The 20,156-nt window shown below is 38.3% G+C and overlaps 1 protein-coding gene across 10 annotated transcripts in view; it reads right to left on the reverse strand.

Moving 5' to 3' along the window:
• Positions 1 to 1,623: 1,623 nt before the first annotated feature.
• Positions 1,624 to 20,156, reverse strand: part of LOC125065498 (calcium-activated potassium channel slowpoke) — a 61,991-nt gene continuing 43,458 nt past the window's right edge. Inside the window, exons 6-27 of one of the 10 annotated variants that reach the window (XM_047673142.1) lie at positions 19,524 to 19,691; positions 16,950 to 17,041; positions 14,585 to 14,695; positions 13,813 to 13,918; positions 12,646 to 12,798; positions 12,341 to 12,496; positions 11,303 to 11,415; positions 10,795 to 10,950; positions 10,632 to 10,708; positions 9,349 to 9,414; positions 8,770 to 8,820; positions 7,568 to 7,630; positions 6,909 to 6,944; positions 5,950 to 6,082; positions 5,177 to 5,242; positions 4,317 to 4,488; positions 3,734 to 3,958; positions 3,288 to 3,582; positions 2,842 to 2,978; positions 2,526 to 2,662; positions 2,055 to 2,280; positions 1,624 to 1,891 (exon numbers count right to left, since the gene is read on the reverse strand). In XM_047673142.1, the coding sequence (XP_047529098.1) occupies positions 1,811 to 1,891; positions 2,055 to 2,280; positions 2,526 to 2,662; positions 2,842 to 2,978; positions 3,288 to 3,582; positions 3,734 to 3,958; positions 4,317 to 4,488; positions 5,177 to 5,242; positions 5,950 to 6,082; positions 6,909 to 6,944; positions 7,568 to 7,630; positions 8,770 to 8,820; positions 9,349 to 9,414; positions 10,632 to 10,708; positions 10,795 to 10,950; positions 11,303 to 11,415; positions 12,341 to 12,496; positions 12,646 to 12,798; positions 13,813 to 13,918; positions 14,585 to 14,695; positions 16,950 to 17,041; positions 19,524 to 19,691 (2,820 nt within the window). In that variant the 3' untranslated portion in view covers positions 1,624 to 1,810. Of the gene's footprint in view, positions 1,892 to 2,054; positions 2,281 to 2,525; positions 2,663 to 2,841; positions 2,979 to 3,287; positions 3,583 to 3,733; positions 3,959 to 4,316; positions 4,489 to 5,176; positions 5,243 to 5,949; positions 6,083 to 6,908; positions 6,945 to 7,567; positions 7,631 to 8,769; positions 8,821 to 9,348; positions 9,415 to 10,301; positions 10,338 to 10,631; positions 10,709 to 10,794; positions 10,951 to 11,302; positions 11,416 to 12,340; positions 12,497 to 12,645; positions 12,799 to 13,812; positions 13,919 to 14,584; positions 14,696 to 16,949; positions 17,042 to 17,695; positions 17,788 to 18,458; positions 18,551 to 19,523; positions 19,692 to 20,156 lie in introns of those variants that run through there. The other 9 variants (XM_047673143.1, XM_047673141.1, XM_047673145.1 and 6 more) reach the window with 9 other exon arrangements.

The following is a 20,156-nucleotide window of genomic DNA, read 5'->3' on the forward strand; positions in this document are numbered from 1 at the left end:
ATACTAACCACGGTGATGCGAATTTGACTAATTTAGTAAATTCTAAGAAAGGAACTTCAAGTAACTGCCCGATGTTTAGTTTTTCTTTATTTAGAATATGTTTAGTGCAGTTATTTAAAGTTTTATCTTATCTAATACAATAAACTATCAAGAGTCCACAATCGTCAAAGCACCCGGAGTTAATTCTAATTACATCGCAGGCTTCAAAAGCCATATTAATAACAACGACGTTTTCAAAATAATATCACACATTTACAGCAAAATTACACTTTGCACTCAGCTCTTCGTACATCCCATTGGATCAGAACATTCTCGCAATTGCAATGGTAGTATTATATATTTTCTTTCATATAATTTGTTTCAGTTCGTTTATTTATTGTGCAGCGCCGCAAACCACGTCCACTTTGACAATCCCCCGCCCTATTTGAGGAAATGAGAACGAAAAAACCAAATACTTTAAAAAAAATATTTATTAAAAAAATAAACAAAAAAAAAATGAACTATAGTAATGGTGAAGCTTAATAATTGGTAAATGTCAATATTTCCTGTGCATTAGTCATAAACAGGATTACATAGAAAATAAAGCGTTCACCAAACTATCTACAGTATGATTACAATAATAATAATAATAAGAGAAACTAAATAATATGAAAAAGAAGACAGTGAGCAATGGAACTGTATGCAGACTTCTACCATACCGTGCATTATAAAAAGCGATAAAGCCTTAAAAACTCTAAAAAACGACGAATTCAATGTGAATTCAAGAAAACTTATAAAGGTGTTAAAGTATAATAGAATAATGTATAAGTAAATATGTGATGTGAGAAGTTAACAATACATCAATCAGTCGATGAGTATTTTAAATGCTTAATATATTTCTACATAATATCAATTAGAAATAACCTTAATGGTGATTATGAAAAGTAATCTACTATATAAGGAATGGACAATCTAAACGAAGCAAAATTTATATATGCAAGTATGTACCTTATATTTATACTTTGTCCAGATATATTGGCGTTCGTGCAATTAAAAGTTTAAAAGGTTCTTTTACATTGAGCATTTGATTACATAGTCCTTGTTGTATTCGATTTGAATCGCTTGAAATCACCGTCTGCCTACCCTCAGTTTGGAAAGTGTAATAGTGTACAGTGTGCCTTTATCGACGGACATGTGCACGGTCAGAGTCATTTGTTACGATACCATCAAGTGTTAGCTAATATCACTGACATGACACGATCTAAATTCACGACTAAAATATACTGAGACATTGAAAGCTTTTCTAATACTATCACTCTGACATCCTGTATATGTCCGACGATAAGTGTCGTGTATCCATTCGATAACATCCTGTGTAATTTGTACAAACTGTCCCGGTATTATGGGTCTATTATTCCCAAAAACAGTTTCGAGAAGCGACACGGATCTTCTAGAATCTTCTATTAAGTGCTCGAAGTGAGTGAAATTTTGCAGTGCAGTGTCCGAAAGGAAATGCCGTCCAAAATAAAAATAAAACTCAAACCCGGTATTGGCGACACAGACAACTCAAAGTGGGTGAAATTGGAGGAAAAGTGGAAGAAAAAAGTATAACAAACAGTTCGCAAGTGAGAAAGAAAAGAAAAAGGCCGAAATAAAAATAAAAAGTTAAGGTATCGCTGGATAACTAAAATCTGATAATATCGACGACGTCCGGGAGAGGTGGGCGGTCGAGGAGGTCGGGGCGGGAGGGTAGGATTGTCCTCGGGCGAGGGTCGCCAGGCCCCTAGATGTAGGAGTAGGGCCCGTCGGTGAGGGCGCTGCACAGCAATAGTCAGGACGCGTCGTCCTTGCCCGCCGCGCGCCGGCTCGACCGGTACTCTACGCCCGGGTCGAACTGCATCAGCACGAACACCTATAAAGTTACATTAATTTTAATCCTCCTGTGCACCTCTAGTATTTTTTTTTTGTAATGGGTACTTGATCATTTACAAATGAATGAAATGAAACAGAACTATCTGACAAAAGTTATCGAATTTTTAAAAAAATATTATTATTATAACGCCGGTAATATTTACCTGATCCGTCGGCAGCAAGCAAAAGTCATCAGGTGGGTTAGTGATGACATATCGCTTGCTGCTCGCGTCGCACGAGGACGACGTGTCCCTAAAGCGGTAAAGTCCGATACACAGCATGCCGTACGTCCGGAGCGCCGCCACGAATAGGTCGCCGTACTTGCCGGCCTCGCCGAACTGCGCCAGCGGACCGTCATACAGCGATATCTGACCGACTCGACACCGATCTCTGAGGGAGCAGAAATGTTTACGTTAATGAACTGTTATGCTTCCGACTTGGTTCGCTAACGTAACAGAGACGGTTTTCTGAAAGTTGTCTAAGCAAACATGTAGGTACATACATATGTAGTGACTTCTTCAAACAGATAAATACAAAAGCTTTTGTAAATAATGAGGTAATTTGATTTTCTATCGATAATAATTTTCAAAAATCTTTTATTTTAGATATACGAAAATTATAAGAAGAAAATTAACCTGTTAGCCAAGCTCTCGGGCGTGGAGTACCCTCCGCGGAGACCAGCTCCCTCTGCGAGGATTAACTCCAATTCAGGCGTGGCACCACCAGTGATCAGTGATCGAATCAGTGTTAAGGCATTCTGATTAAAATAAGTCTGTAAAACAAGAAGTATATAAAATAAAGTTGTTTTTTAAGATTTTTTGTGTAATGTGGGCCACGAGCACCACGAACACTACATTTGATAGTCATAATGAAGACTTAGGAATAATTTATATCAGTTGAATCTGTTGATTGAGTTACTAAATTAAATTAACTGTAAAGAATATTACTCACAGTGGACATTAGGGAGTCCAGCACGCTGACAGCGAATGCAGTGCCGCAGGCAAATGGTTGCGTTAGGTACAGCTCCGTGTCTGGGTCGTCATCATCGTCTTGATCGAGGAACTGTACGTTGCTGTCGTTCACCAATTCTGTTCGAAATGAATTCCATTAGATATTTGATATGTCATCGAAAGTCACTTTTTTATAAAGTTTTTTTAGAAAGACCCACGAACAGTCAGGCCACCCGATACTCAGTGGGTATTTATCCATAAGCTTTGGCACTGCGAGAAGCTTAAATCATTTCTTACGCCGTCAACCAAGGACGTCATAACCCTCGGGCCTTTATTTACACTAGTGCCCTACTACTTTTTGAAGTGTTTCACCGGAAACACTTCAAAAAGGATAATTGCGATATAGTGTATGATATCCGACTGCACGAAGCAATACGCGATGCTCACCCGTGATCATGGGCACGTTGGCGCCGTAGACGGAGCCGCGGCGCTGCAGCAGCACGGGCGCGGGCGCGGCGCCGGGCGGGGGCTGCGCGCCGCCGCCGTTGGCCGCCGCGCCCGCGCTCAGCACGCCGATCGTGTCGTCGAACGTCATCGCCTTGATGTTCAGCGAAGCCAAGATAGCTTCCTTGTCGGCCAGCGTCGGGTCATCGTTCGATGGCACCTTCGCTGACAGTATGCAGCACATATCGCACAGGTTCACATTGACTGCGCGCAAGTCAGCCCGGCTTAGCGGTGAACCCTGGAAGAGAGCGTGTCGGATCAAAGTGTGCCTCCATTATTAAGATTTAATTGAGCTAATTCAAAATTGATAAAAAAAATATCTGCAATAAAAGACAAAAGTGTCATTATGAACTGTATATATAAAACAAGTATGATTTTGTCCAACTTACATTCAAAACAGAAATCTTGGGTAGATTCTGCAACATCTTCCACTCTCTTCTGATATATTCGACGCTGCCCACGATAACGACGTGCTTCAGCTCGTGGTAATGGAAGTTCGATGCTCGCAGTGGCATCACGAGGTTCCTGAGTCCTATTAGAGGCGAGTCTGGGTCCGCGAACAGGCATACTACCACGTGACCATTTAGCACTGTCATCGCCGCTTGATTCCTGTCCTGTTAAGCAATAAAATAGTTTTGATATTGTTATTAATTATTTTGAAATCATAATACACTAAAACTACATCATTTCAAGAACATTGGCGCTGTAGGAAATATAAACAATTTCTTAAATCACTGATGCGCTAAAACTCTTTGGAGGACTAAACCTTGAAAACGGAACACAACAAGTAAAATCGGATATAGGTATATTAAATATTAAAGTAATTATTATCTTTATAAAACACTAATTGGCTTGCATTGTATTAATTTTTTCTTATATTTTTTACACGGATAATATTTTCTTCCATAGTTTCCAAAATAGAATAGAAGTAATCTATTTATTTTAAATATTAATCATATAAATTATACATACTAATATACAATCTTCTAAATTCCTCGCTGGACTCCAATGGAACATGCCTGTGGAGTCATATTTCATTTCAGTCTTTTCGAAGTCGAAATCTTTCGACTGGTCGTCTGCTAGGCCGGCAGGCAGACTTACACCATTGCTGTTTTGATTGCCGCCACTACTTCTGCTAGTTGGCCTGAATTAAGAAAGATAAATTGACATTTATATTTCTGACAGGAATGTCTGTCAGTCGTGCGTCACTTTACACGGTGCAATAATGAATAAAAATATATAGTTTTTATTCTTGTGCATGTTTCAAACACTTGCTTATTGAATTATTTGGTGATTTTGTTTAAATGGGCGTTTTAGCGTTTGATTTAATTATTAGGAAAGTTAAAAATAAAATACTAAAATTAATTCTCCAAGCATTTTCTTAAATAAATATATTACTAAAACTATAATATAAAGGCAAAAAACTTTAACGGCATAAATTGTCATTTAAATATCAAATGAATTTGCTTCGAGTATTAGAGGATAAAAGAAAATACGTAAATTATCAAACAATATCATTTTGCAAATAATATAATAATTGCACAGTGCTCTAACTACACTACACTATTCAAAGTTGGTAAACGTAAATCGAACATTGATTTAATAATATTTTTACGGCATTCTACAAACAACGAATAAACACGTGCCGTGCGATCCGGAACTGTGGATACACAAGTAAAAAAAAAAATAACCATTCCAACTCAACTACATGAAACGTAAACTACATACTACACATAGCTTCATTCTACAAGACTGAAAGAACAACGTCATGTAGATACAAAACTACGAATATCAGAAAAGAACTAAGTGATATATAATTTTATAAAAATTACATGAGTTTTTTCACTTCGTAGGCTAGATGATAGGCTTGGTAATTGGTATCTTGGTCTTGCGTATTCCTGCAAACAGGGCCAGAGTTTCGTCTCCAATGTTATAAGGAGTCGTAAAAGTGCAACACAGTAAGGACAAATCATTAGACAGAGATATACATAAATAATTGTGCCGTGCATACAAAGTGCACTTCGTGCTAAGTAACAGCAGACATCAAATGCTTGTAAAAAGCAGCAATTAATTTGACATAAACAAATTTTACAGGGTTTTTGATTAGTCGTATGTTATTTGAGGCTTTTTTGTTTAAATTGAATATCGTTAAAACTACTTTTTTAAATATATTATTTCGTGTAAGTATTCCATGATATACTGTTGTATTCCTTTCTTGTACCTATATAAATAAAAAACCTGTAATACCTCTCTGTTAAATTACTTATCAAAATCCGTTATTTTACGTTTCGTCCTATATAAAATGTTGATCATTGTCAACTACGTAATATTTTTTTACCTCTGTAGATCCTGAAAAGTTGCTATATAGTTGGTAAGAAGCTATAGAACTCCATCAGCATTTGCTTAAAAGAAATTGCTTAAGTTATAAGGCAAAATCGTTTTCAATATTTTCCATAATCTTACTATTTTGAAATTTAATGTCTACCATTTTTTATGGATCGTTGTTTTTTTTTTTTTTTTAATTTAATACTTTAGGGATAACTTAAGAAATATATTTTTTTAGTATAAGAATAGGGAAGCTAGTTTAAATAAACGAATTACTTACGTATCCGGCGGTACTCTGTTGACGTTTGGTTTGACTTTGTTGACTTGCCTCGTTGTCGTTGTGTTCATGAGCTGGTTCGCCATCGGAGACAACAGGGCCGTTGGAGCCGCACTCCGATGATTACGATTTATGACTGAAAACATTTTCCATACATTTCTGATTTCTTTCTATTTTTATGAGGTTATTCAAAGTTTTTTTGTCTCTTTCTATTTTTATGAGTTTATTCAATGTTAAGTCAAGTAGGCTTTTAGAAGCACTCTTGTCGTCATACATACACGTCAGTTTGTTACCAGTAAAGTTACTATTGAAATCATGATGTGTAACCAACCACGTAACCAAATATTCGAATTCAGTAGTGTATTATTATCATAATAAATCAGTAGTGTCGTATATATTATAAAACTCTTTAAATACGCGTAAGTTATATAACGACATCCGGCAAATACCCTACTCACACGTCATAGCCTTCTGGTATTCTAATCAAAGATATTAATACAATTCCTAAATAGCTTACATTTTCATATTCCTAATAAAATATTCTTTTTTTCTTTCCAATGAAGTAAAATATTGCATTCTTGTTATCTATTTAATCTTGCATTCAATTCATCGGACAACAACAACGTCTATCATCTATGCACGGTGTGGTATTTATATATTAGTATGGTTTAAAATTGTTAAGTTTCATCAACATATATAACAGAAAATTTACCAGTATTATGCTAATATAAAACCTATTCATTGTTTTAGAATGAATAATTTTACTTACATAAAAGGATTACAAGAATAAAACGTATTTAACTCATTAATCAACTTCTGTTATATTTATAGATTAATATCTATCTAAGTAGTCTCAACTAAACTTTAAGTGCGTATTCAAAAATTTATAATTAGTTCTAATCCTTGAGATTTATAGTGTCTGAGAAATATATATTATATATTATATTTATATATGTACTTACGACTAATATCTTCTCCCCTCTCCCTAGCGATTTCACCTTGAACAATAATTTAAAAAGGGAAAATTATTATCTAAACATTAAGGTAGTTAATAAAATTGTATCAAGTAATTTATTTATAGGATAGAATTTACAAAATTCTACGACAAGAAGCTTAATAACAGATCATTCAATAGAGATGATAAAAAAAAACGTTTAGATGCAATGCCATGACACAGATCCGCAAGCCTGGCGTTAGGATACAAACCAGAAATGAATAGATCCGCTTTAGAGTTAACCAAGAAGCAAAGATCAATGATTTTCTTACTTCAATCTATATTCGCCTCGTGAAAAGAAAGTGTGATGCAAAACAAATTATATTACTGTCAGGTTGTGTCAATATCAGGTCTTCATTTGTTTCGTGAAACCTAAACTTCGTCAATGGGAGGATATCGCTCGCACAAGCGTAAGTTAGTCTATGGGGTCATGCTTAGTGAAAGCAAGTTTAGACCTTCCAATGGCTTCCATAAGCCATCTGGTGCTCGCTATGAAAAGGCGTGGTGAAGCATCTAAGTGCAACTCTTTAACCTATGGGTAAGCATCTGGCTGTAAATGTGTTGGCCGATGAGAAAGTATAAGGAAAATAAAAAAAAATCACTCAGTCCCTTGAGCCTGAGATGTACCTCGAACATGGACCTTCTTGGGCAACTCTGGCGGCGTGAAGGTGGGGGGAGGATGGTGGTCATCTGCAAAACATCAGCACAAGTTCGCATTCCGATACACCACTCAATCGATAAAACAACCTACACATCGCAAATGTACTTGTTAAACAAAGTTGTATGACGAACTTTAATGAGGTACGATTACATTTATATTAAAAAGATGACAATCGGTTTCACCTCGATGGCAAGAAAAGCTAATTGAAAAAAAAAAATCATTCATATTTCAAACAATTCTAAGGTCATGACTAAAAAAATATGCTTATTTCGATTTAACGTAAAACATTATTAGCATAGATAAGTATTCATAAGAAAGGTGAAACTGATTTTTAAAAGACAAATTTACAGTGAAGAAAACATCAATATTTATTAATTTAAGTTTAGAATAGACATACTCAAAACATTCACATGCAAACACGCTACATCTAAAGTAACAACAATAAAACATTTATTAGACAAGCTTGTGTGAATCTAGAACTAAACTACTGTTAAAGAACTCTTGTATTTAGACTGATTAATTTAAAATGAAATCATGACTAATGTTAGTGGGAATGGAATGAGAATTAAAGATGAAATTTGGGGTATTCTGAGCCTTCTAGTATTCTAATATTTAATATGAATCGAACTCTAATAATGATTTTCTGAGATCTTACACGATGGACAGTAGCGTATACCATATTTTCGACGGAATCTGAGGCACTGATTAACCACTGCAAGGTCCTTTTATTTCTATCGAGGCGGGGCCATCTAATATTAATAAAACGTTCCCTACGCAAGATGATGACAATTAAAAAATTTCACTTGAATTATAAGCACGTTTAAAACTATAACGTTACAACATCCATTTCGGAAGGGCTATTTCGATGCAGTAAATTAAGGATCAAATATACTCCTAAGTACATTTTTATATTGATACGATATAATTTAACATTAACAAGACCAAAATAAAATTACATCACAAAATTTCTCTCTATGTTTACGGCTAATAGAGAGGCGAAACATCTAACTGCTGTATAAAATGCACATAGATAACGTATACAAGACAATGATAACAGGACACGATATTGCTATAATTTTTGGTGCGTGCGAGTTGCGACCACCGACACCATCGCATCTTAACACCACATTGACATTTACATTGAAACGTATGCACAATAGTTACGTACTTGCCCGGCCAACCATCTGGACGGCTCGTACGCCTTTCCTGAATGTAGCCACTGAATTGAGAAACAAATGTTTATTGCTCACTTATTAAATTACATTTAATCCTGTTTATTTTAGGATATTTGGAGGAGATTAAGGCAAATAAAATATATATATATTATATGTTGGTATATATGCAGACAGAGATGCAAAGCTTTTCATTTTGTCTTATTCTTTAGGTGGCTGAATATGAAATAAGACTTTTGGTAACCAATTCCCAAAGAATAGTCACTCCGTGTTATCTTAGTACCATGATCTTAAAATTAAATCAGTTACAATTGTATTAATAATTTAGTATTGGTTATTGGTATCCAAAAGCACAACGATTGCGTCCCCCTTGAAACCTAGTATTTATTCACTGTCAAGCAATATCGCAGTTAAGTTCGTGTAGTAGCATTGCTTTCTTCTATTTGCGTGTATCGTTCGCTGGTGAAATAGCATACTTTAGCCCAATTTTATAACAATTTGGAGCGCTTGTTAGTTAATGCAAAAAAAACTAGTATTGTGAGGTACGGTAATTTGCACAGTTCAATGCTCCGTACCGTCGACACTTCGATATGTATTACTTTGTTTCACCATCCCCGTCTGCATCATCATCATTCCGACATCTGGAAAAATCCAAACACTGACACATACGAAGGCACGCTCCTGTTCGACTGATTGGGGATTTGATGTTAGAACTAGAAGAATCAAATTATTAATCTCCAAATTTCGAATAGTTGGATTTTTTGTAATCTCGTAACGGGAGATTTGGGATTTGATTCTACTAGGGCGCAGATGATATCATAATGAGTAGCGACCGTATCTCTCGACCGTGCGTTAGTCACTGCCATTAGCGCAGACAAGCCGGGACTGTCGTATGAAGCCTTTATATCATTTTAAGCTCACTCCCCATGAAATAATTTTAGCGTCTTTGTTTCACTCTGATTTTTCTGAGACATGCTTTCATGGATTTGCGTTATAGACGTAGTGTTTAAACTAAGTGTTCGGGAATAAATGAAAGTGCAAGTTGCTTTGCGAAATTCAACTCTACTTCAATTTCATGCATATGCCGGGGTAGGCTCTGAAGTGCATCATATCAATTTATATCTACGCCTTATCTCGAACCAGCTGACTCTAAGTTGTGCACCAGAAAATCATTGCAAAAATGTGAAAAACGTAATTTTTGTTTTGCGTTTGTGGTGTTTCTATAATATTGAATGATGCACAATCGAACAAATTCAGTACATAGTGAGAGATTTCTCAAGAGGCATAGAAAATGATATAGTGTCAGAGTGCTTTATTGTATTTGGCATATGGCATATCCATTCACGAGCGAGCAGACAAACACAATGATCGCTAATATAGGGTGTAACGAGCACGGATCAAGAACGCTTTGCAGCCGATCCAGTCTGTGAGGTACGGACGCAACACCACTAAAGCAACTCAAAATTATATAGACACGAAAATAAATTGAAAAACGTCAATCTGTATGCTTATGTGTAGTGCAAGTTACCTATGTCGGCTCCAACCTTCCGCTGGTGCGCGGTCACTAAAATTTTAGCCGAATATTGAATTAATGTCTTACAAGTAAAGGACATATTGTGTGACGTATATACGCTGTGTACAAATTCCTGGAGTGTAATAAGTGACATACATACAATTAGTTTAGAAAATAGTGACAATTATTGACATTAGGACACAGCAAGTGATATTACGTTTCCAGAAAGTATGTCACAGAATTTCATTATTCATATACATTAAAAATTATTAAATAATCAGTATCATCATTGTTTGTCGTTGCCATTAAACAGAAGTACTTTATCTAAGAAAGCAAGGATCTTACAATTTTTGCATTTGCATTTCTTGATGAGAGTTTCGTCTTTGATGTCCTCGTGACACGCTTTGCAATAGAACCAAGCTCTGAAATTACAAAATTGTAAAGTATTTTTTAATAAATTTCCTATCGTTTTGATAAGCGATAAAATCTTTTAGCAATACTATCTTACCTTTTAACTTCGTCCGCGGATTGGGCGATAAAAAAGCCTTGGGTATTAGCATGTATCTTCACGTTTCTTGGGTTTATTGAGATCTTGCTATCTGTACCTTCTTCACCTTTGATTTCGATTGCCAGTAACAGGAGTTTCAACTTCGTAAAGCATAATCTGCGAGAAATCAATTGCTTTATTATTTATATTTTAACATTAATTAGGGAATCATTTATCATGTATTAATTAAAATATATATTATTAAATATTTATTTATTTTATTATTGAATTATATTTAAGCTTTTTCATTCAAAAGTTAGGTTTATATACATTTTAAAATTATTGCACACTTAAAGTCGGTACCGAATGCAGTTTTTATTTAAAAAGTAAAAATCTCCACCGTTCTGAAATTTACAATATTAGTTACGGATAATTTTTATTTTAACAATGGCAGTCATGTTAAAGTAAAAGCAAGTAGCATTAAATACTAAATGATATTAATGGAGTTGTAGGATTCTATAGGTCTTACTCGCTCGCTTGTGGAAAGCTCATTCCAGTGAAGGATGTCGACAGAGTTTCCGTGTACATCTCGCACCCCGTACCTTGCAGGTAATCGTTCTGCCAAGCTTGCGTGTCGGGGGACTGCAATCAACCAATACGGAGACGCTGAAGCTCGTGCCGAGTTAGTTACAGCCAATCACAGATATGTTAACCTTACTAATGTGCCCGCCGTTTTTGTAGATCAAAATTTTACATTGGACAAATATTTTACAATATTAGTATCTTCTACTAAAGTCCTATCATTACTAATCTATTTTTTGTCATACAATCAAGTTATTTTGTGCAAGTTTGGGAACTTGGGAATATTGACCTAAGATAACAGACCGTAAGCAAAACTATACGAAAAGCTGTGTAGTTGTGTATTGGTTGGCGGTTAGTGACGTCGTTTGACGACATTATGGAATGGATATTGAACTGGTATAAAAGTTCAATTCGTAACGTTGACTCGGCAGCTCGCAAGCGTACTCTCTCACTTACTCCGCTGCGTGCCTGAACTGCATTCCAATAAAAGATGAACTGAGTGTCTCCGTGTACATCTCCATGCCGGTACCTCTTTTGTAGTCATAACTCCATTTAGCCTTTCGTCGGGACTGCGAAAATTCCGCATGCGATTTGTTAGGTAAATTTCGGAGCTCATCCCCTTTTCTCGATTTATACGATAAAGCAGGACCAAAATCGGTCAAGAGAATAGCCAATTGCGCAGGAGATATTGTAGTTGTAAAGTATGTTCCCAAACACAGACGGGCAGAGGAACATTTTACTGTCTCAACCCGGGGTCTGAATCCAGAGCCCCAATTTTATTAACAAAATAACAGTTTATTTGACTCTTTACCATTATGAGTTTTTAATAACTAGAATGGACCTGAACCTCGGAGCTTACATTTTTATAAGCTAGACAGTAGATTAACGAGGCAAAAAGAGTTTCTCCCAGTACTCGAAATGTCCCCTATGATCGTTTTAGATGAGATTCAATCAGATGCGTGAAAAAAAAAAACAAAAAACTAACCGTTTTAAAACTTCTCATAGCGAATAGGTTTGCCATCATGGTGGAGAAACCAGGCGCGAGACAGCTCTGCGCGATGAAACCTAACTTTAGTTCCGCCAAACAAATCACATCATCGCCTTGCTTCCAATCCCAAGACGGAATGTTCAGGAGGTAGGCCTAAAAATTTAAACCAATTAAAATAAGATTATTCGTAATGGTTTTTCATGATTTTTTGTTCATATTTAACAACATTTGAATGGCTAAAGCCGTTCCTGTTATTTTCTTTAAGTATTATAATTAAAAAAAAATATGATCTTTCCAAATACCTTATTGTGATACTGCATCAGCTGGATTATAACCCTGATGTCATCTGAGTAGTTTTTAATGGAAATGACCCTCATGATGTTCGCAGCGTCTTCCGCGTCGGGATCTTGGCAATACTTGTTGGCTAGTACTAAACATGCGTCAGCTTCGTGCACCTAAATAACGTTATTTATGTTATAATATTTATAAAATATGATACAGATTTTAATTATTACTTAAAAAAAAATAAAAATTTAAAAGTTTCATTAACAATTATGTAAGAAAATGATTTGACAATATTAGAACAATCTTGTTGTAACTTCACGATAAGTATTTATATGTGTTAGTAATGTAAATGGTACTTACCTAATTTCATAATTAAATCAAGAAAAATTGTGTACTCATTATTTTGTTACATTCTTAAATGATACAACATTTAGGAACTTTAATTGTAAATATCTATATTCATACTGACACAAGCGAAGGATAAGTTCTACAACATGGAAGATTTAGCGTCAGGTTACAAAGAAAAATGACTAATGCATTTTATAATTGATTTATTAATTATTAAACGTCGCATTAGTTACTTTATCAGAAGAAGCAGATGGTTTTGTACGTGACATGCAACTGACTTAAGCATTCTTAATCAAGCCATGCATCTAGACTTACCGTAAACACTCGACAATATCGACAATCGACATTTGTACTTAAATCCACTAAAAGCCAATTTTTAAAAGGAAACTCTTTCATCGGCAACCATTAATGCCAATTTTTCAATTAATAATTTAGCACTGTTCATAAACTCGTACAGTACAAGGTAATATCGATTGTTTAGAGTACATTTAGTGGCCAAACTCGCACACAACACCCAGTTTAGGTACAAACAGACACAAAATATGGCCGGGCCGGAGCGTGGCCACGACGAGGGAAAGACGCGCGCCGGGAGCGACTCCAGACGAGCACGTGCGGGACAACCACACATATATTAACAACATTAGCGATAGCCACACAAACAGCCTTTAAGTCATGGCATTAGAAGGGATTTTTACATCACTCGAACGATAGAACGTCTTCTCGTATAATAGGTTTGAACGAGCATCGCCCTACGTCTATAGAAAAGACAGTCTGCACAGCATCAAACCGACACCACGCCCAAAATATCACATTGTCGTTTGTGCAGTACTACTTACTTTTACTCTCTGTAGATCGATTGGGTTCATAATGGTGCCTTGAAAGAATTCCACAGTGGTAAAGTGTCTCTTGAACAGGCCTTCGAGCTCCAGGTCGGGCGGTTTCCTGCCATCAACGCTCAGTTAACTTTACGGACAAGATTTAGGCCAGTCCGCCGCCTGTCGCAGGCCGACGTTACCATGCAACTCTAGTTACCATAATATGCAGTAGTGGGGTAGGACGGGAGCACCCCCTACTGGCCGATGAGGCACCCCAGTCCCACCGTGCAAGCAATGATTGCATTAAAAGAACCACAAGATAAAATTACCAAAGTGATAAATCCTACTGTGACTATGAATCAGCACCTTTACAGAAGAAAAATTCCGTAAAATGCATATAAATGAATAAAAATATTGGTTCGATTAGACGCGTATCAATGATAAATAAGTAGGGCCGTGCGGTATCTAATTGCCTGCGCTATTCGGTCTTACTCTAACCTTGACTCGCTCAAGGTCGACGGCATTCATCATTGTACCCTGAAAAAACTCGACGGTGGTGTAGTGACGCTTCAGGAGACCTTCCAGCTCTAAGTCAGGCTCCTTTCTGAAAGCGTCGTTTGACCATACATGATTCACCACCTTAGAACTTTCTAAGCTGCCGTTCAATAACATTTTAATATCATGTCAACCACAGCTTTGTGCTCATCTTGTACTAATTCTAATACATACAACGTCATTATTATGTCTCTGCTTAATGTAATTACTAATAACTATATAGAAAAAGTTATATTACCTGTGTAAAAAAACAACCTCTACATCCACGTCTTCTCTGTCTTCATGTAGGAAGTCTTTTAAGAAATGGCTCACGGATTCGTACGTTATATGTCCACATACGACAATATGCCTGAAATCGTACAAATATATTAAAGTACCAACCGCGATTGTCATTCAAATTGATCTATTATGATAATTATGAGTAAAGGTAAGAAGCAGTCAAAGCTGTATTGTTTAACTTAGCCTTTATTATTTACTTTAAGTTTCGTAATTTTAATAAACAATAGCTAAAGAAAAAAACTAAAAGGTTCGAAGCTAATAATTTATCAAATTATAATTTAAGAAGTATTAAAAGCAAGTTTCACAAAAGCTGTAGTTTTTGTCAAAAGAAAAGAAAGAAAGAAGTAACAGCAATTTCTAGTTTTCATTATTCAACACTCGAAACCTCATCAATTCTGTATTAAATGTTAATGACGTTTTCATAGTGTTAAATAATAACACAGATGACACAAGCGTGATACGACTACAAGAAACTATAACAAGGCCTTCATTTGATGCTATGAGCTCAAATTTATATTAGTAAAACAGTCCAAATATTATTGGTATAATTTTATTGATAACTCACCATCACCAAATAAAGATCTTCTTTATTAGTAACCTCCATAATTACAATCAGCTTTGTTCATTAATTTGTGACTGAATTAATTAATTTAGTTTTTCTCGTAGCAATTAATTAGTCAAGGGTAATAAACAAGCGATTATCACAAATAAATGAACAATCTCAGTTTCGTTCAGGATTTTGTAGCTATCTACCGCACTAAACACAAAATCAACAATAATATGACGGCAACAAATGATTTTGTTCCAAATGATAATCACTACATCAACAGTCCCAAAGCGAACTCGCGTAAGGTAGGATATAATATGATACGAGTAGATATCAATGTTCTTTTTTGTTATTTTATCGAAAACCGTTTTAAAGAGTCTATACAATTATGACTTCAAGGTGAATGTCCTAGTGATCTTAAAATGATATCTAGAGACAATGTTAAGAATATAGCACTGTTTTTAATTAATTAATTTATTACATATATCTTTATAAAAATGCTTATGCAAATATATTCCCAATTGTCTTTAGATAAATATAGATTGTTGGTAAGTACAAAAGGCGCAACGAGTACTTAAAAGCTTGCCTCTCAGTACGGTTCTTACTATAAATCATTATTGTATATATTGCGTATTTTAAATATCTTTTGTGATCATGACTCAATTCTTTATAAGTTCGATAAAAAAGGGTCAGGCACGGCATGAGATTTGGGTGTGGGTGTGGGAAGATAGTAAAATGTATAGACAATGATGGAGGTTGGTGAGTTAAAATATATACAAAAAGATAAAGAGTGTGGAGCAACCGTTCAAACTGGACAAACACGGAAGAGAATTTAGTATTTATAAAGAAAATAAAAAGATCAAATACAAGACGGCAAGAACTAAACACAACATGCAATCTATTAATTCATCTAAGGTGTGGCAAAGGAACTGAATTCATTTTGATCATAAAACGTAACAATCTACTTCTTATGGCTGCATAAATTCGCAAACAATCTTTAAATATTTATAATTTAAATCTTGTATGAATGATTCGTGTATTTTATATTTCTATTATGATGTCAATCATGACTGATGGTATGCCGAGAACTAAACTAATTTGGCGTTAAAAATGTCCTCAATGCACACAGCCTTGCCACGCTCTATGAATTTATATGTTAATAATACATAACACTAAATAACCGAGGGGTCGATTCAAAAAGTACATTACAATTACAAAACATGAAAGAGGGCCAACATTACGAGTACAGTACATTTACATTAGACGTGCAGGCAGGGAAGTAGAGAAGGAAGCGAGCGGTTGGCACTCACTAGGTCGCAAGGGCTTCGGATCGTATCAACAGCCCCCCGCGGGCTGAGGGCCCGGGGCTCCGCTCGGCGCGCTGAAGCGCACGACGCGAGGAGCTGTCGACTGGTACACGACAACTCCAACAACACACTACTGTACCACTCAACATTTATCTCGACGTAACTAAGCTTTACGATTACCATTAACATTCCTCATTACGTACGTACGGTACACTAACAGAAAATATAAATGATACCTATATGACGAGCGTTTACACTAGCCACTATCTGCTTTTTACTATTCAACTGAATCAATACCAATTCACAGATAATTTACAATCAATATCGACTCAAAAACAAAGAAATTCACGGGACTCGCGTCCCGCCAAAGATAAAGTGAGAACACAGAAGCGTGCTAAGAGAGGAAAAGGAAGATATAGATTTACAACACGGAACACATTCAACGGAACGGATTGAAGACAGCGGCTCACCTGCGTCCCCGCTCATTCTTGAGGGTGCCGCCATACTTGGGTCTAGTGCCGATTAAGTCAATTATCTCTGGGATACAACTGGCAAATATCGCCTAAACGCCGACAGACAAAACAAGACATTCACATTCAAGTCAAGTGAGTAGTGAGCGGCGCGGAAGTGAGCCGCCAGCGCGCGCGGTGCGGGCGGCTCGCTTCGACGCGGCGGCGGAGCAGCGCGGCGCGGACGGCGGGGCGCGGCGCGGCGGCGAACAGTCGGTCGGAGCGCAGAGCGCGGCGGCCTCGGCGGGCCGCGGGGGGGCGCGCGGGCGCACGAGCGCGGGCACTGGCTGTGTGTGATCTCGGGACTCGTGGCGAGGTGCCGGAGCTAGCGCTACAGCGTGGCGACAGGCATCGTGTGCAAGCGAACAAACCAAACACTACTTCATCGACAGCATTACAAAACTTTACATCGGCTCTCTCCAGATCTAGTCTCGTTAGAAGGATTAAAAAGCTCAATGGTATCTCGAGTGTATTTTACGAAAAAAGGCATGTAGTAGTGCGTCGGTCGACCGCGCGCCTGTCTCTCGTGTACGGGGAGAGGGGCGCGGCCGCCGGGAGCTAACTCTTCGAGCATGCGCCACGGCACCGAGAGACCGATTCTAGTGAAGGATTAATAAATTTCATTAGCAAACTCCGCATTCAATCAACCAAGTCAGATCGAAACCGTGAGAGGAAGCCTGTGGAGCGGGGGCGTGAGAGCAGGGTACCTGCGGCGGACGTCCTTGTTGTACCGGCCGCCGTATTTGTTCCGCTGCGCCGCCAGCTCCGTGATCTCGGGGATCCAGCTGGCGAACACAGCCTACGATACACAGCAAACACCGTGAGGTGAGCGATTGCCCCCCCGCGCGCCCGCCCCCCCGGCCCCGGCCCGCGGCCGTGAACCCTCGCGCTCGCACAAGGCTGTGTGGCTTGAGTGTCGTCTGTCTGCGTGTGGCTGTGGCGTGGTGTGGACGGGTGCGGGACTTGGGTGCCGTGCCGAGCTACGCTAGCGGGAGCTACATGACGGCAAGCCGTGACGGGAGTCGTGACCGGGTACATGCAAGGCCTGGATACATACGCTAACTATCGATGAACAGAACTTAAAAAGAAATCGGTATCGCCGGTTACTAAACTAAGACGATGGGCATTCGGTATAGACGCATGGTAGTGCGCGCACACGAGCCGGCCGTCCCGGGCAGTCGCAGGGATGGCCTCGCTCCCGCCTCACTTTCAAACGCGAGGCGCTGAGTGACGCAGGAGCGAGGTCCACCCTCGGCCCGCCCGCGTGGCAAACGGGTGTGCGCGAGTAGATAACACAATACATCTGACGGCACTGAGCAAGCTTTTGTAGAGGTGATGATTTCACATCGTCTCGGAGAGTTCGAGCGATTCAGACCGGACACGGCAGACGCGACGAGCGGCTACCGAAACGCGCGTGCCACGGAGTGATTCGCTTTCGCTCTCGATTCAATTTATACATCAAATTGATACCTTTTTCCATGTTCACGCTTCAGCTCGCCACTGTACTTGGACCTACTTCCTACCAGCTCTATAATTTCAGGAATGCTACTAGCGAACATTGCCTGCAACAGACCATGGTGTCGATCGAACATCGAGTCTGCGCGCGGACACCATCGTGTGCTGCACGACAATGTCCACCTCGAGTCTCGGTAAAACTATGGTGACGTATAGTAAATGAAGCCGATAGCGGAGCGAAAATAAAATAAAAGGAACGTGTGTGTCTACCGGTGATGTGAGCAACTGAACACAGCCAGGCACAGGTGCGCATGCAGAGATCGCGAGGTGGGAGGGGAGGGACGCGCGCGGCGCGGGGCACACGGCGCGCGGCTAGGCGCCTCCACTCCGACTACTGCGAGCCGAGGCTCGTCTCGTACCACTGTCCCCGTTGGGTGACTCGTGATTCGTGACCCCGTGTGCGCGTACGCACGTGTATGGCACGCATGTCCGATATTAAAGCTTGACAGTTGATAGATCCTCTGGCGGCACTTTGGTGGTAATCACATAACAAAGCAAAAGAAAAAGAAAACATTCATGCAATTAAAATATCGGTCGAAGTGAAGCTCGTCTCGATAGATGCTCCTTTGAAAGCGGGAAGTTAGAAGGTTGCACATTTAACGGCGACCACCGACAAGACGGGCTGTTGCGGCCTCGCCTCTCAGCCGAGTTACTTGACATGCTCTAGTGAGTGCACTAATCAGGCTTACGGTCATTCAACGAGCTGTGCGTTAAACCAGTAAGTATAGATCTCTACCAAGTCCCATGTGAGCTATTATGGTAATCTTATGAAAGAATCATTATATTTCCTTTTGCTTTGTTATTCAGAAGGGCTGAATGCAAGGAATCGCAAGCGTAGCGCGGTACGAAATATAAACCTTGTCTCGTCCTAGGATGCGAAACATTTACCATCGGAAGGCTTAAACAACTTTTGACTTGCACCTCCTTGCAATATTTTACTTAAATAAATTTTTGTGAATTCAAATTTAATTAGAATAAATATTTAACTGTTAGTAAATAAACATAGGGAATGAAACTTACCAAGCCGACGAGGAGAAAAAAAACCAAAAATGTTCTGCCAAGAACAGTGTGGCAGAACACATCACCGTAACCTACAGTGGACATGGTGACTATTAGAAAGTACACGCACGTCCAGTAAGACAATGATTGTGCATTGTCGAACTCTAATGGATCGCCAGAGTTTTCCAACTGAAACGAAAAAAAATGTCTTCTTGCTTTTAAATCCATACACAATATAAAACTGATTATTTCATAAAATAGATAAGACAGGCATATGGATCACCTGATGGTAAGTGGTTGCCATCCCCATAGGCATTGGCGCCGTAAGAAATTTTAATCATTCATTACATCTCGAATGCGCGATCAACCTATTGGGAACTAAGTTATTATGTCCCTTGTGCCTGTAGTTACACTCTAAGTGCGTCTCATGATATAGTTATCTTTGTTACGTTATGACTTAAAGAACAACATATCGTATTTTAAAATGTCTTTGTTTGGGCACGTATCGTCCAGAAGCAATTCTAATGGAATTTGTTTTCAAACTCGTCCATCGTCTACGAGGATGCAAACGCTGGCACAACGTATTATGCAAATATTCAATAAGTGACTCAAATTATAAATAACAGATCAAAAACATTATATATTATACGATAA

This window comes from Vanessa atalanta, chromosome 7, assembly GCF_905147765.1.
Source record: "Vanessa atalanta chromosome 7, ilVanAtal1.2, whole genome shotgun sequence".
Classification (NCBI taxonomy): domain Eukaryota; kingdom Metazoa; phylum Arthropoda; class Insecta; order Lepidoptera; family Nymphalidae; genus Vanessa; species Vanessa atalanta.